Source organism: Sander lucioperca, chromosome 9 (assembly GCF_008315115.2).
Source record: "Sander lucioperca isolate FBNREF2018 chromosome 9, SLUC_FBN_1.2, whole genome shotgun sequence".
In the NCBI taxonomy this organism is placed as follows: domain Eukaryota; kingdom Metazoa; phylum Chordata; class Actinopteri; order Perciformes; family Percidae; genus Sander; species Sander lucioperca.
The window spans coordinates 34,352,076-34,368,486 of NC_050181.1; the positions used below are offsets into that span (position 1 = coordinate 34,352,076).

The 16,411-nt window shown below is 41.2% G+C and overlaps 2 protein-coding genes across 5 annotated transcripts in view; one reads left to right on the forward strand and one right to left on the reverse strand.

The window, feature by feature from the left end:
- LOC116048844 (mucin-17-like) overlaps window positions 1-16,411 on the forward strand; it is a 30,452-nt gene that overhangs the window by 11,969 nt on the left and 2,072 nt on the right. For all 3 annotated transcript variants that reach the window (XR_004898247.1, XM_036004997.1, XM_036004998.1), the window contains exons 7-8: window positions 15,945-16,092; window positions 16,123-16,358. Coding sequence is in view for 2 of the 3 variants with exons in the window: in XM_036004997.1 (XP_035860890.1) it covers window positions 15,945-16,092; window positions 16,123-16,358 (384 nt within the window). In the remaining variant the exon portion in view is untranslated. The remainder of the gene's footprint in view (window positions 1-15,944; window positions 16,093-16,122; window positions 16,359-16,411) is intronic.
- The window catches only part of LOC116048837 (heterogeneous nuclear ribonucleoprotein C), a 31,016-nt gene continuing 14,765 nt past the window's right edge, over window positions 161-16,411 (reverse strand). Inside the window, exon 9 of one of the 2 annotated variants that reach the window (XM_036005001.1) lies at window positions 161-299. In XM_036005001.1, the coding sequence (XP_035860894.1) occupies window positions 189-299 (111 nt within the window). In that variant the 3' untranslated portion in view covers window positions 161-188. The remainder of the gene's footprint in view (window positions 300-16,411) is intronic. The other variant, XM_036005002.1, reaches the window with a different exon arrangement.

Consider the following 16,411-nt stretch of genomic DNA (forward strand, 5'->3'; position numbering starts at 1 on the left):
TGGACAACAGGCCAAAATAACAAACACAAGTCGGCTTTAGGGACAATGGGACAACAGTGTGTGTGTACACCATGCGTGCGTGTGTGTGTGTGTGTGTGTGTGTGTGTGTGTGTGGGTTTTTTTTTTTTTTTTTATGTATCTACAACATGAGTTAAAACAGGAGTCCAAGTTCCTACTGCGGTCCGTGCCTACAAGACCTCTTCGCCGTTGACGCTGTCGCCATCGTCGTCACCTTCCACATGCTCGCCTTCCTCCTCCTCCTCATTGTCCATATCGTCCTCCCTCTCTTGACTCTTCATCTGCGGGTGGAATGAGTGACAGATGATTTAGTGAAGAAGTGTGAGAAGCTTCAAGAGCGTGTAACAGCAGCAGTGGTGCATAGTGAGAGCCAGAGATGTTCACAAGTCATTTTTTGGTCCAAGTCGAGGCTCAAGTCTTTGAGCTCGAGTCCAAGCCAAGTCTCAAGTCTTTGAGGGGCAAGTTCAAGTCAAGTCTCAAGTCTTTTGCCACGAGTCCAAGTAAAGTCTCAAGTCTCTGGTCATCTGATCTATCCCTTAAATCTGACCTCATTAAATCTTATGAATTCAAAGCATGTCCTGTAGCTACCATCCATACAGTACAGTATCAAAATCAACTGTAGGAGAACTTTATGGGGTATATTTAACACATCCCTCTAGCCCTCGGACCTGGTGAAATATTAAATTAAATATTAAACAACACGCATCTCAGTGTCAGTCCAAATTACGCACAATAAGCAGTTTGAACTCACTGATGTAATATCATTTATTTCCTAAGTGTTAGTAGGCTCAGTGAAACTGAGTCCAGCGCGAGGGAGACCCGACTCAGAGGAGGAGAGGTTAGTGAGGCCAGCGTCTCCAAGGCAGGTGACAGTGTGCACGGATCCGCTGCGCCACGCATGGATGAAATAATGAAATAGTAAATAGGACTACAGCAACAGAAATATGTGCAGAATTAAGACCAGTGTTTGGTGGACCGGATACACCTTGTTCACTTAATAGCCTACACATCATCCACGGGATCAATTACACATCACATGAGTTTGCCCACCCGACACAGCGTTTGTTCCTGGGGAGATGGATCCGTGCGTCCCGCCTCCTGTGCGCCATGGATGTCTGAGCCTCCGCAATTACTAACTATAAAGATACAATGTGCCTGTTCCCAGCATTAGCACAACACTTTGCGATGGTTAGCTTGTTACCTGTGATGATATATGCTAAATGTAACGTCTCTTTCACATTAGCGTGTGAGTGACTATTTGGGTGCGTTTTGGACCGTGGTAAAGTTGGTTTTATATTGGACATTGGATATTCGACACATTCGAAAAATCTATTATGCGGCTTGCCATTTTGACCTATTCATGTCAAAATACTTCTGATGAACTCAGCTAACCCCCTACACATAACACAAAGCTTCTTTTCTCAAAAAAATCCATCTGTTAATTTTTAAAATATTTTTTAATGTAAATAAATGCTATAAATCTATTATACGGCTTGACCTTTTGACCTATTCATGTCAAACCACTTTTGGTGAACTCAGCTAACTCCCCTATACATTGCACAAAGCTTCTTTTCTCAAAAAAAACATCCTTTGATTTTTTTAAATATTTTTTTATTATTTTATTTTATCTTTGTAGACCCAATTTGACTCATGCATAAGATGGTTCCAAGATCTCTGCACTCCAGCAACCGGAATGGTACATGTTCCAGAAGAATTGTTTCAATGTACACTGTGTGAAAAACAATAAATAACTAGAACGGCAAGCAGTCATGACAGGGTCGTCAGTAGCCCCCGACGACCCGGGGAGCGTGCGAAAGTGGGACCCACAGCGTAACGGTGAGGAGGCAAACGTCAGTAAATATCGACGTGTGAGCCGCAAGGTCTGTGGTACATTGCCGTTGCAAATATCCCATTAACATTGATTGAGTAGAAGGGCCGAAAATGGTCTACGCTGGCTACAGCGCCCCTTAATGGCCGATCTTCTTAAAATGTGTGGGGGACCCCCAGAGGGTCATGGCAAACTAGGACCTAAAGTTTCGTGTTGGTAGCATTTATTTTGGTTGAAATATGTCAAAGTTGGTGTTTTCATAGTTACCTACAAAAATGTATTTGTGCGTAATTTGCGCAATTTTTGTCTAATAAAAATTCTATAAAATTGAAGGATGTTTTTTTTGAGAAAAGAAGCTTTGCGCAATGTATAGGGGAGTTAGCTGAGTCACCAAAAGTGGTTTGACATGAATAGGTCAAAAGGTCAATCCGCATAATAGATTTATAGCATTTTTTTACATAAAAAAATATTTATAAAATCAAAGGATGGGTTTTTTTGAGAAAAGAAGCTTTGTGTTATGTGTAGGGGAGTTAGCTGAGTTCATCAGAAGTGGTTTGACATGAATAGGTCGAAAGGTCAGGCCGCATAATAGATTTATAGCATTTTTTAATATTAAAAAATATTTTAAAAATCAAAGGATGATTTTTTTTTTTTTTTTAAAAGAAGCTTTGTGTTATGTGTAGGGGGGTTAGCTGAGTTCACCAAAAGTGGTTTGACATGAATAGGTCAAAATGGCAAGCCGCATAATAGATTTTTCGAATGTGTCGAATAGCCAATGTCCAATATAAAACCAACTTTACCACGGTTGCGTTTGGAGATGCCTGATGAAGTTCGACGTTGTTGATCCAGCATCATTTATCTTGGTGCCACACACCTTGCATGTAGCTGTTGGCTTACTGCCACTGTTTACCAAGTTATTGAAAGCAAAACTAATGACAAAAGGCACAACTCCGGGAGGACTTGGTGTCGCCATCATCAATATATTTTTTTATGTGAGTGCGCGCACGTAAGGAATAACGCATGCATTATGTTGCACATTATGGCAAAGGGCAGGGGACATGAGGCTCGTCATACATTTCCCCAACGTATATGTGCCAATAAAAGAAAATAGAAATACATGAATACATTTAGATTTAAAAAGCAATAATTGCATGAAAACAGGTTGTTGACGAGTCTCGAAGCTCGAGTATGAAGTCTTTTGGGTCGAGTCGCAAGTCAAGTCTGAAGTCAGCTGTTTGTGCGACTTAAGTGCGACTCGAGTCCGAGTCTCAGACTCGAGTCCCCATCTCTGCTTTATACTTCCACTCTACTACATTTTGTAAGCCAATATTGTACTTTTTACTTCTCTACATTTGTTTCCCATGCAACACTAGTTACTTTACAGATGGAAATTGTAAATACAAAATATAAATCATCTAATAAATTCTGGCAGTTTATCAATTAATTCGCCTAAGTATATTTTGATGCCAATACATTTGTACTTTTACTTAAGTGAGTAAAAAATGTGAGTACTTAGCATGCGTGTTAGCATGCTAACATTTGCTTAACACAAACAAGTAGAATGTCAGTGGCTTTAATAATGTTTTTTATGATAAGTTAAAGCCTGTGGAGGCCCATTGATTCCCATTGTATTTATAGCACTGCACAGGTATTCAGTTCAAACTCCATTCAAATTACACAATGCTCAGTATTACACACAGGTCATGTGTCTCTTAATGATTCTCTCCCATCACACCTTTAACTCAGCATCACTGTGTACATCACTGTTTCCTTAAAGGCTTCTCTAGTTGCAATATTGATACTTTGTACTTTCTTTCGCCTACTTTGTATTTGTTTTGTCTCTCTTTACTTTGCACTAACTGGCAGAGCTTACTTAAGGTGTGCATTTGGTCAAACATGCCCAACCTACAGAACAAACTCAAACTTCTCAGAGAGCTGATAAATGTTTAGATATCAAACTAGTTCCCAGAGAGCTGATAAATGTGGAGATATCAAACTAGTTCCCAGAAAGCTGACAAAAGGCTACACAGGTTTACTAGCTGAAGTAAGACAGACGTGGTTACAAAAGAAATATTCATTTATTAATGGATAATTTATGACTGGAAGTGCCTGTAAAGAGGATGGTTAGAAATGAGGATGTTTGCCTCAAATTGCAATAGAAAATGTAGAAAAGGTTTTATTACAATATATATTTAGCAATCACGTTAATTCTTTTAAAACAGATACACTCCCAGTTATGGATTAAATTATCAAAGAAAAAGGGGGGAAAAGTGGGCAGAGGCCAGCTGTGGAGCTGTGGTCTACTAAGGGTGTGTTCCAGGGGTGCACCAACTTACCCACCGCATGTGCCCACTGCAAACCGTCCATCCATCCATCCATCTTCTTCCGCTTATCCGGTAACGGGTCGCGGGGGTAGCAGCTCCAGCAGGGGACCCCAAACTTCCCTTTCCCGAGCCACTGCAAACCGGTTCACTGCAAATCGTGTCACCACAAATTGTGTCACCGTGCTGTTATCACTACAATCTGTGAAGGGAACCACACTAACGTGCGTGTTTGTGAGGTGCTAGGCGTTGTGGTTTCAGGGAGCACTCTGGGCTCCTCTAGGTCCCCTCCCTGGTCTGGTTCTGCTGATGAGGAACCAGTGTCAGGTCCCTTTGAAGAGTCTGACAGTTCTGCTGGATACAGACCTTGTTTTGGGGATGGACATGTGTTGTCCGAGTCATCAGGAGCTCCCTTCCCCTTTCGTGGGAGTGGAGTCCAGGCAGAGTGTGGCTTTGAGCTACACAAAGTATCCATTGCGGTGGGTGAAAGTTTTGATCCAGTTTTACCGCACAAGTTGTCTTCCTCTTTAACGAAAGGAGAAGATCTGGTTTCTCCAGGAAACAAGAAGTTGCAATCAGAAATTAGCTGGGGTGTCACCTTGAAGGGTGGAGCACCTGTTCCCAGCAAACAGGCCAATAGAGGCTCTTGATGACTCCCAGATATGACCAGCTCTGACCCCTCCCTACTGAAGTTCACTAGGCTGCTAGTCGTGGTCTCTGAGTAGACCGAAGTGACTGGAGGCTCCGAGGGGAGCCAAATAGGTTCATCCAGGTCGGCTGGACCGTTGGATGTGGTAGGAGGGTCAGGCTCAGGGCCAAAGGCCGAATGACGTGATTCTTGGACGTGCGAAGGTGTCAGCATACTTACCCGTTCCGTTGGGTCAAACCGGACACTCTTTCGAGGTCGGAGAACATCATGCAGCCAAGGCTCGATCTGGCGAGTGCTCAGATCATGTTTTCGGAGCCGGCGGTGGCCGTTCGGAACATCAGAAGAATCAGGTGAGGACGGCTCCTCCCCTTTGGTGGTGGGGATGGAGTCTGATCAAAGCGGGATGGCGAGCTTTGTGGCTCGTACTGTTTGTCAGTGGACGGAACTCTGATTCTACCTGTGTTTCTCTGATTTTGCAAGAGGTTCCTCCCCCTTTTGGCAGGGGAGTGGTGATCTCTCCTCCGAGGGGGAGGAGATGAAGAAGAATCGGTCCTCTTGGAAGGTGAGGAAAAGGGTTTTCTCCACCGATGTGGTGGAGATGAACAAGATTGGTCTCTCTGAGGAGGAGAATGAGAAGAGGATGATGAACGGTCTCTTCTCTGGGAAGAGGAAGAGTGGGTTCTCCACCGAGGTGTCGGAGAAAAGAACTGTGTTCTTTGCTCAGCACGCCGGAGCTGTGCTGACAGATCCTCACGGCTCTTCTCTAGCCAAGAGATCTCATCACGCCTGGCTTGGACTCTCTGTCTAAGCCACGCTGTTTTGCGCTGCTCAGCAAGAAACTTTCGGAGAAACTTTCCCTCCAAAAAGGGCGGAAGGAGGGGAGCTATGTCGACTTTGATGAAGGAAAAAGCGAACTCTGTGTGGTCCGATTTCCTTGTAGAGAAACGGTGTTCTCTTCTGCAGTTTTGAAACACGAGGTGCGTGTTTCCAGGATCCAGTAGTGTTCTTCCGAACACCGAGAGATAAATCCACTTTCGCCAGAAAGTAGAAGTTTTAGCACAAGCTTGTGTGCTTCCTGCAGCAGCGTGAACCACCAGCGGAAGACTTTTTTTGGGTGGTCAGGCTATTTATGGCTCAGGTCCCCTGACCTGGCTCCATGCTGTTTTATGGTCCCAGGAGCCAATAGGAGATCAGAGTTCTCGGACCTGTGACCATTTTGTGCAGTAACACTCACGTGTGACCTGCAGGCTATTGTTAGAAAATGGGTGATGAACCTTCTTTTCTGAGGAGACATGGATCGGAATTTTCCATGTAGGCCCTTCTTTGTCTCAGGCCCATTGTCTCTGAGCACATGTTGGCCACATGTGTTCTTTCGTAAAAGATCAGTTTATGCACATTTGTTTGGATCCAACAGAGGGAAAGCCAAGTGTACTGTCAAAATAGACCAAGAGGCCATAGAGGAAGTTGAGGAATTTAAATTTCTAGGTATTATTCTGGATTCCCAACTCAAATTCAATAAACACATTAACAAACTCTGTAAGACTGTCCGGACAAACCTGAACTGTTGTGTGCTACATTGTCCCTGACAAATAAACTAATAAAAAAAAAAAAGAGGGGGCGCCCGGATGGCTCATTTGGTGGAGTGCACGCACATGTATAGACGTTTATTCCTCAATGCAGAGGCTTAGGGTTCGAATCCGACCTGCTGCACTTTCCTGCACATTCTTCCCCCTCTGTCTCCCCTTTCATGTCTAGGCTGTCCTGTCAATTAAAGGCGGAAATGCCCAAAAAAATTAAAATCTTTAAGTATAGTTTCAGAGGCTTCTCAGCTTTGACAGGAGTATAATACAGGGGGAAATGCCCCATCATTGTCAGTTCTGGTGTGTTAAAGGTCTGAGTGTGGGTCCCATGCAGGCTGAGTTCTTGGCAGCGGCCCGGGTTTGAATCCGCCCCGTGGCCCTTTGCTATGTGTCGTTCCCCCCTCTCTCTCGCTCCCCTTTCATGTCTTCAAGCTGTCCTGTCAATTACAGGTCATAAAAGCCCCAAATAATAAATAAAAAAAAAGTCTAATCTATTATTTTTACATAGATAATAAATTGACTTCATTTCTTCAGCTCCAAACTATCAAATCGCCTCGCTCAACAACATTGTTATCCCTACCTTCAAGTCAGGCATTTTGTAAAGGATCTCAGAATTCACAATCAAACCAAAGAGACACATTTTTGATGAGTTACTTCTCTCACAGTCTGACTCTAAACATTTGATCTCCAGTTTTGTCACTGCTTTTACGACACCAGTGGAAGCCTGAGGCCTGGGCTGCAGAATTGGGTGTCAGACGAACTGTGGGAGGAAGGTTTGTCCGCAATACACAGCTGCTCCATTAGTTCTAGATACAGATTCATTCATTTATAGTCTTACACAGACTGCATTACTCCAAAACCAAACTTCACAATATTTCTGAATCAGTTTCCTCTCTGTGTGACAGATGTGGTATCGCTAAAGGATCACTGTCACACTTATTCTGGCACTGTCCAGTATGGAGTCATTTCTGGAGACATATTACAGTTTTTTTTCAATTGCGTAAGCACTATTTTGAAAGCAGGGACCGTTTTTTCAAAACGCTACACACAATTAGCACAACCACACATGAAACACTTGCAAAAACTATTCACTAATTTATAAAAATCATATTTTGTTACTATATGAAACACACACGTTCCATATGACTTAATTCTGTTTGAACCAGATACACACTGCTGTTGCTAACCTAAAACACTTTTAGCAATTCTACTTCTCAGTCATTAGAGTACTGTAAATGAAGTACACAGAGAAAGTGCAAATATACAATAAGTTCACCAAACACTACACAAGACCAATGCTGCAGACTGAAAATATAATTTATTTCTCTCCACATACCCAAATCAGTCAACATGGAGAATCACAACAAAACAAGTCCCAGTTTTCATACAGCTACTACAGTAGTGCGCATAACACTGTTAGCTCAGCAAACAACAGACAATCATAAAATACTGTATCCAGTACAGGACACAATTACAGTAAAAAAACAACAACAGACCAAAAAAAAGATCTGAAAAAAACTGAAAATACAGTACAGAAAATACTAGACTTACCTGCTGTATTTTTATAGTACTTGAACCTGATTGGTGTGTCTACAATTAAACAATCATGTGTTTACAAGTTACAATAGCAACTATGGGTTAAGCGTCTTGCTCAGGGACACACTGGTTGATGTATCGCAGTGGGAATCGAACCTGGGTCTCCCACACCAAAGGATTGTGTCATACCCACTGTGCCATCACCACCCCAAAGTGGCTCATAGGTGTGGTCATTTGACAGTCAGTGCTTTGGAATCGCAAGGACGCGACCTCATGAAATACTTCTGTGTCTAATGTATACAAGTGTGTTTAGTGTTTTGCAAATCACTGTGTATTGTTTTGCAAAAAATATGAGGCTGACATTGAGCTTATAGTGGTGCACATCTGTTGATGTTTTGCTCCTTGAGTGTAAGGTTTTGATAATTGTGTAATACATTTGATTTCAGCGTGTGAGCAATCGGCAAAAACTGTAAACCTATTTCCAAACCATGTCAAATGAATATTCAGCCCATAGCATGGGGTTACAACTCCCCCAATAATCAAAACTGGCCAGTGTAACCCCCCAAAAAACCTATTATAATTTCCTTTACATAAATAAAGACATCTGCACCGATACTTGATGCAGAAAAAAGAAAAAGTCACCAGAAAGCAGAAAATGAAGTGTTTGATATGCTCAAAATTTCAATGTGGCTCAAAAGTGGAGACCCAAGGTTGAACCCATAGTTTTGTCCTTGATTGAGCCGGATTGTAGTCTGGCTATTGTTGGTTGCTCTGACAGTAGAAAGGCCCTTCCTCCCCCATCAGAAGCAGATTCTTAGAGCAGGCATGGTTGCAGCTAAAAAAATTATATTCACGCTGAAGGAGCAAAACATTGGCCCAGATGTGCACCACTATAAGCACAATGTCAGCCTCACACTTTTTGCAAAAAAATACACACAGTGATTTGCAAAACACTAAACACAGGAGAAGGAGGTAGAGGAAGAGGTACCCTTCATTCAGGCCATGGAGGACGCCTGTGAACAACTTGCAGCTGTGCAAGGATGGATTCGACATTCAAGATGGTTCTTCCCGCGGTGTCTTGCCAGTGAGGATATATCGCCTGTGATGTTGATGAATTTTTCTGGCCAGATCCAGCTAGGCGAAGAGATAATGTCTAGTATTTTCTGTACTTTTTCAGATCTGGTTTTTGTTGTTTTTTTTCTGTAATTGTAACCTGTACTGGATACAGTATTTTATGTTTGTCTGTTGTTTGCTGAGCTAACAATGTTATGCACACTACTGTAGTAGCTGTATGATCGCTGTAGCTGTACATGGAGCGAAATAAATTATATTTTCCTCAGTCTGCAGCATTGGTCTTGTGTAGTGTTTGGTGAACTTATTGTATATTTGCACTTTCTCTGTGTACTTCATTTACAGTACTCTAATCACTGAGAAGTATAATTGCTAAAAGTGTTTTAGGTTAGCAACAGCAGTGTGTAACTGGTTCAAACAGAATTAAGTCATATGAAACGTGTGTGCTTCATATGGTAAAAAAAATATTTTTTTATAAATTAGTGTTTTATTTTGCAAAGGGTCTGAGGTCTTCTGCTGATTGGGAGTGTGGTTGTGCTAATTGAAAAACCGCTCCCTGCTTTCAAAATAGTGCTTAAGCAATCGAAAAAAAACTGTAAAGATGTAAACAACGAAATGGCTGGGTTGCTTCCTGGGTTATACAATTTCCATGCAAGTATTCAGCCAGGTGAAGGCCACGCCCTCTGCAGGATGCTGGCGAAAGCCCAGACCGCCCCCCCACCAGCACCTGATGTTTGCTGATTTAAATGATTCCTGCAGGGATCATACACACACACAGGACCACAACCCACTGAATAAAGGAACTTTTCAGCAACTCAACATTTGACTTTTACAGCTCAAGTAAGTTTCTGAGAAAAACTTCATTTGGATTCTTGATTATTCATTTTCATATAAAGTTTAATTTAGGTCAATTGCAAGAAACTTTTGTACTGTGATGATTTAAGAGAGTTCACTTTCAAAACTGTGAACTATTCTGGTGTTATATCAAATTTGTGATAGAGCTGGTTTTCTTTCCTTTTTTTTTTCTTCATTCATTTCAATTATATATTGTAATCTATTAATACAGATCCTGTTTTTATATATTTTCACTGAACCAAATGTGTTTTCTCAGAATTACAATACTTTGTCATAATTGTGCTTGCATTAATAATTAGTTCATACAAATTCTAACTTCAGAGATGGTATGACAGTTGTATTATCTCTGGAAGTCATTAAGATTTCCAAATTATCCAAATTCCAAATGAATTCCAAATTACTAAACTGCAAGTCTGCGGGTGAGAAAGGCTCTCAAATCCAACCCATAATATGAACTCTCTATGTGTTGTTAATTTACTGCCTTTCTGTAGGAATGGAACGAGGATTGATCCTGTTGGTTGCTGCATTGGGGGTTTATGTGGCATCGGGTGTCCAAGGAACGTCTAACTTGTCATTTTCCAATAATACACAGGTTGGATTTCTTTCACTTTAATCCTCTTAGTGTATTGTAAATTACCACAATACCTGCTTGACCTTTACTTTGCAGTACGCAGATAACTTTGTTTAAGGACACCGTTCAAAATTTGAGTTGTAGAATGAAGAAAATAAACTGAAAAGTTGCTTACAAAGCTTGCATTTATAGCGAGAACCCTTCACTAGCTATTTTATATTCCTTCTATTTCAAAGACAAAAAATGTGAAAGTGAACCAATACAAGGGTTAATGTTGGGGTCAATTCTAATAATATTTAGTTAATATTTCATTAACATGTCTGTCTGTATAGTGAAGTTAAAAAAAAATCTGGCACATTTCCTGTTTTTTTACTTCTCTGCATGTTTGTTTGTGTGTGTGTGTGTGTGTGTGTGTGTGTGTCTACAAGGTGAACATCTCTCAAAATGGTTGTGGAGTCACTAAACTGTGTGTGCGGACTCCAGACAACTGTGATCCAACTGGAAACACCAGCTGTCTGTTTGCATCTGTGATCTCCACCCCAATAGCACCCAGCGGCTCTGCAATGTCCTTCCAACTCAGGGGAGACTCCGTGGGATACATCGCACTGGGACTCACTGTGAATGCTTCAGTTGTAAGTTGGACACATAGGCTACCTGTATCTCATGTCCCTTTAAAAGCAGGAAGTTCTTTAATATATGTGACACCGTACAAACAGTAGATCTCCAGAGTGTACTTACACAGAGACAAAAGTAAATGTAAAAACCTTCCACCAGGAATGTTTCTCTCTAACAGCCAATACAATGTTTCAGGTTCTTTAATACCTAACCTGAGTTTCTAGTTTGATGGTAGACATAAGCAAATATTGTAATACAGCATCCATATTTATAGCATATGTTTATTAGCCAGAGTCAAATTCCTTGTTTGTCTACGCAAACCTGGCCAATAAAGCTGATTCTGATTCTGATGTAAAGCACTGTCCAAGCTTCCAGTAAAAGCAAATTGACTTGCTTCTTTGTTTATACTTTCATAGATACAGTTCACCGGTGACTCATGAAAATATGACATCATGTGGCATTTGTTGACTTTGATACAATATTTATTCAGTTGATAAGGACCATAGCATGTCTATGATAAGACATGACAAAAAACTAACCAACCAACTACCAACATTCAACAATATTTCTGTAACTGTCTAAATAACGAGCAAGGCTAACAAGCTAGCATTAGCCCCCACAAAACAAACGATATCTGACTTTTTGAATAAAGTTAAAAGTTTAAGCATTTAAAATGACACTTACCCTACAATGCTAACCTTTATAATGACATTTAGATGTTTGTGTATAGCTTTGGCACTGACCCAGTTGACCACTAATTATCATGCTAGCAGGTAGCATAGTAACGCTAGTTAGATGGAGGCAAAGCCCGTCTACGGAAAGCCTTTTCACTCCCTATTCAGCCCCATTGTAACGAATTTGGTGGCAGTTCCACCAGAGTTCCATGAGGGGGTGATCGCAGGCGAGTGCAAAATGAATGGGACTCTATGCTACGGAGCTAGACGGCTAAATTTGTCTCTTTCGCCTGATTGTCGTTGAGAAATCTCAGATTTGATTGTAGTTTATGCAAGTTCAACATGGATTATAGGTTGAAAGTTGAATGAACAAGTACTTATGTCCTTTTGATTTCTTACAGGTTGAGTCGTTGTTGCCCATAACACGCTAGCATTCTGCTAATGAGTACTGATTGGTCAATGAAGGACTGATTACGATCAGAGATCCCGCTTGATAGCATCCGAAGCGGAACCAGATGTGTATGACGTCATTGACATTTTAAAAGGCTTTTTAGAACAAAAAAGCCACTTTTAAAAAAATGTAACACCCAGCAGAGTGTATTTTCTTAGCCTCCCCTTTCGAATGCAACATTCAAATTACTAGACAAAAAATTATATCCTGAGAAAAGTTAATTTTGAGGGGTATAGCTTAGAGTTTAGATTCTCGGGCCGAGCCCGACCCGAGCCAGACCGGACCTCGGGTCGGGCTCGGCCCGTTATTTTCCGCCACATCCTCGGGCCGGGCCGGACCCTTGATCAAGCAATTTTTTTTTTTTATCCATTACCTTATTATCCTATTTGGGTGGGGAGAAAGCTATGCCATAATCAGAAATATTATAAATATATATATAGGCTATATAAAAGTAACAAATGTGTACAAAAGTTAGGCTGCAGTTACAAAATGCAGCACTTCATGCGCGGAGTCTCCTCCTCTCGCACGCATCACACCGGGAGCTTGAAGATGTAAAGAAAAAAAGAAAAACAGGAGAATTAACTTTGAGCAAGTGTGGAGGAAAGTCGGAGGTATGGAAGCAGTTTAAACAAGTCGTGGGCAGTGACAACAATATGTTGTTCATCATTGTTTCTTTTTTTGTACGTTTCTTCATTCAGATCCATTTGCGATCCGTTCCATTCTAAATAAACAGCGCAGTTTACATGCTTCGTCCTTGTTGTATTATTCTAAACGTATTTCTGTAGTTCAGACAACTCTGAATTGTAGTTGAGAACGTCAGTTATAACGGCCCACGTATTAAAAAATTGTCGGGTTTAAATCGGGCTCGGGCTCATAATTACAGTTAATGTGTCGGGCCGGGCCGGGCTCGGACGCAACGTGCTCGGGCAGGTTCGGGCTTGATTTTTTGGGCCGATCTAAGCTCTAGTATAGCTCCATAGAGTCCCATTCATTCTGTACTCACCTGTGAGCACCCCAAGTGGAACTCTGGTGGAACTGCAACCAGTTCAGAAGCCGGAAGTATCCCGAGAGAGTGAAACTTCTTCCCTTATTAGAAATTCTTTGATGGAGGCTTACAATATATAGCCTAGCAGCTAGCCAGCCTCTGATGATCAATGAATGTGAATGAATGTGAAATGTGTAGTGTTTCTGACAATATTCACACAAGTTAAAAATAAGATTACTTACTTTAACTCTTTTAAACTCACCCCACTTTTGGGGATGCTCTGCCTAAATTTAGTCTCGCTTTGCCAGACCTTCCCTCACAGCGCTGCGGAGGAGGGTCTGGCTAGTCCACACAGCATTCTGGGATGGGAGAAAAACATGCTCTGGTTTATTGGCATTTCTTTAAAACAATCACAATCGTCTTGGGTGACGCTAAGTGCCATACGAAGCAGCAGCAACAGCATTGGTGTTACCTGGATCTTTATTTATTTTTTTTACAACTTTTGGAAACTGACAACAATGCACGGAAATTTTAGATTTCAATCTATCAATGGAATATTAAAATTAAAAATTATGCTATGTCATATACCTTTCAGCACAAGCAGTCTGTGAAGATTGTGCATAGTGTTAGCACCCTGTTGGCTAAACAATAGCTGGTAAAAGGTTAAACCTGGAATTACAAGCTCGTTACTTACAGCTTTCTCATATAATTTGGTTTACTGCAGTTAGTTTGTTATTATTATTATTTAAAGTCAGGGACATTTTGCTTGTATAGTGACTGACTATAAATAGATACAACTACAACAAATCAGAATATCTTCGACAAATGTGTTGAAACATATTGTGCAATGACTTTCCAGCACATACAGTATGTATCCTTGACATGACCTTATAAAGACATGTAAGAATACAAACAAGTAAGCAAACACAAAATAAATAACAAAGGATCCAGGTGAACACACATGCAAACAAGACAAGCAGGTGATCTAACTCTGGACTATTTCATAACTTAATTTGCTTATTTACAGCCTTAACCAAAACACTGTATGACTATTGGGATGTGTCATTGTTTTCACTTCTAGGAAGTCATCTCATCCTAACCCCTATTTCTTTCATCAGGGTACCACCATGCTTTTCATCTGCGCTCAAAACAGCTCCAACAGTGGGAGCTTCTTCTTCCAGGCGATAGATCTGACCAACACCAACAGCGTTCTCACTCCAGCTGAGAGGGTGAGGCCTCAAATTTACTGTCAAATAGAGGGATGTTGGCATAAGCAAATTATATTTTATTTTATAATTATTAAGGACATTGTTATTTATGTTATATGGAAGAATGGATGACAGAAAATATAATACATGCACTTACGAGCACTTTAAGATGATAAAATGCACAATTTGTGCTTGTGATTAAAAGAAATCCGAATATTCCAAAAAATAACTGCAGTTTCATGAATGCACCTATTGATCAAATACTTAACAAACCATTGAACCATGTCTGACCTACAGAACACATTTTCCAACTCAAATTAGGCAACAAAAATTCAAAAATCAATTATTGTTTTTTGTTAATATACAGTATTTGCTTTGCTAAACTTTGCTGTATTTTCTTCCTTTTTTTACCTTACCATATCTTACTTTGTGTCACATTATGTGTCATACTTTTAAGATAACAACAGAAATCCGTGGCATTGTAAACGGAAATGTGATCAAGTGTGAGTTCACTGTCCCGAACATGAACAGCACCACCTTCTCCATCCTCCTCGGGACTGGGACTCTGCTTGGTAGTAAGTGGACACATAATAACAGACACTGCAATACTGTATGCTATAACACAAAGTATACACACTTAAAGGTCCAATGTGTAGGAATTTCTCCCATCTAGCGTTGAGATCATATATCGCAATCAACTCTCTCAGCATTTCAAAGTACGTATTACAGCTACGGTAGCCTTCACACTTCAAAAAGCTGGTCTCTTGCTCTTTTCAATATCCTTTTTCTTTTTCTGGGCGAAGAAGACGCCTCCTGTTCCTGAAATTTGGATTTAGAATATGTGTGGTCCTCCATGTTTCCTTCTTCAAACTTGCCGGGGCCGGGAGGCTACGATACCCATTAGCAGCATTAGCAGCACCTGTGAGTTTATCATGTGACAGCGAAAACGCGAAAGGCGGAGCAGTATGTCCTGTATGTCCCTTACCGGCTAACGTATTACAAGATGGCGCATGAATATGGAGCATCTACCCCAGTTTATGCGAATGCAAATGTAAAATTTCAAGCCAAAAGTACTTGGAATTGATGGTGGAGGTACATATTCATGAAAAAGGACATGTTTGTGAACGGGCAACACAGATTTTGATAATGAACAACTAAACATGTTACACACTGGACCTTTAATGTACAAACAAAAACAGTTTTACAGGACAAGTTGACCATAAATAAATAAAAATAACCTTTATTCTGTCTTTCCATGCCAATACACATATGTGACACCAGATTACTGGTATAAATGCCACGGCAATTAATGTTTTCACCCTGTTTGCTGCTTCCTCTTTCAAACTGGCACTGATTGACATTATATTTCAACTGTAAATGTTTATTTTATTGTGAGCTGAAGTTACTCACCCACACAGCTGTCGATAAGGACATGGCTAACCTCCCACTGCTCTGTCCCCATCATGTAATCGTTCAGATGGTTCCAGCTCCTTCAATATCTCCCTGAACAGCGGCCTTCTGAACCTCGCCAACCCAGCCAGCAACGTGGGGACATTGCAGGCTGGGATGGGGATCACAGCACCACCAGTGGCCAGCACAACAGTGGTCAACCCAACAGTGGCCAGCACAACAGTGGTCAACCCAACAGTGGCCAACACAACAGTGGTCAACCCAACAGTGGCCAACACAACAGTGGTCAACCCAACAGTGGCCAACACAACAGTGGCCAGAACAACAATGGTCAACCCAACAGTGGTCAACACAACAGTGGCCAACACAACAGTGGCCAACACAACAATGGTCAACCCAACAGTGGCCAACACAACAATGGTCAACCCAACAGTGGCCAAAACAACAGTAGTCAACCCAACAGTGGCCAGCACAACAATGGTCAACCCAACAGTGGCCAGCACAACAATGGTCAACACAACAGTGGCCAACACAACAGTGGCCAGAACAACAATGCCCAACAGCACTGGAGCTGTCCAGCCTCACGGTAAACACTGCTGTTACAGATTTGCTAATTTAACATGTTTGAGGGCAATCCAC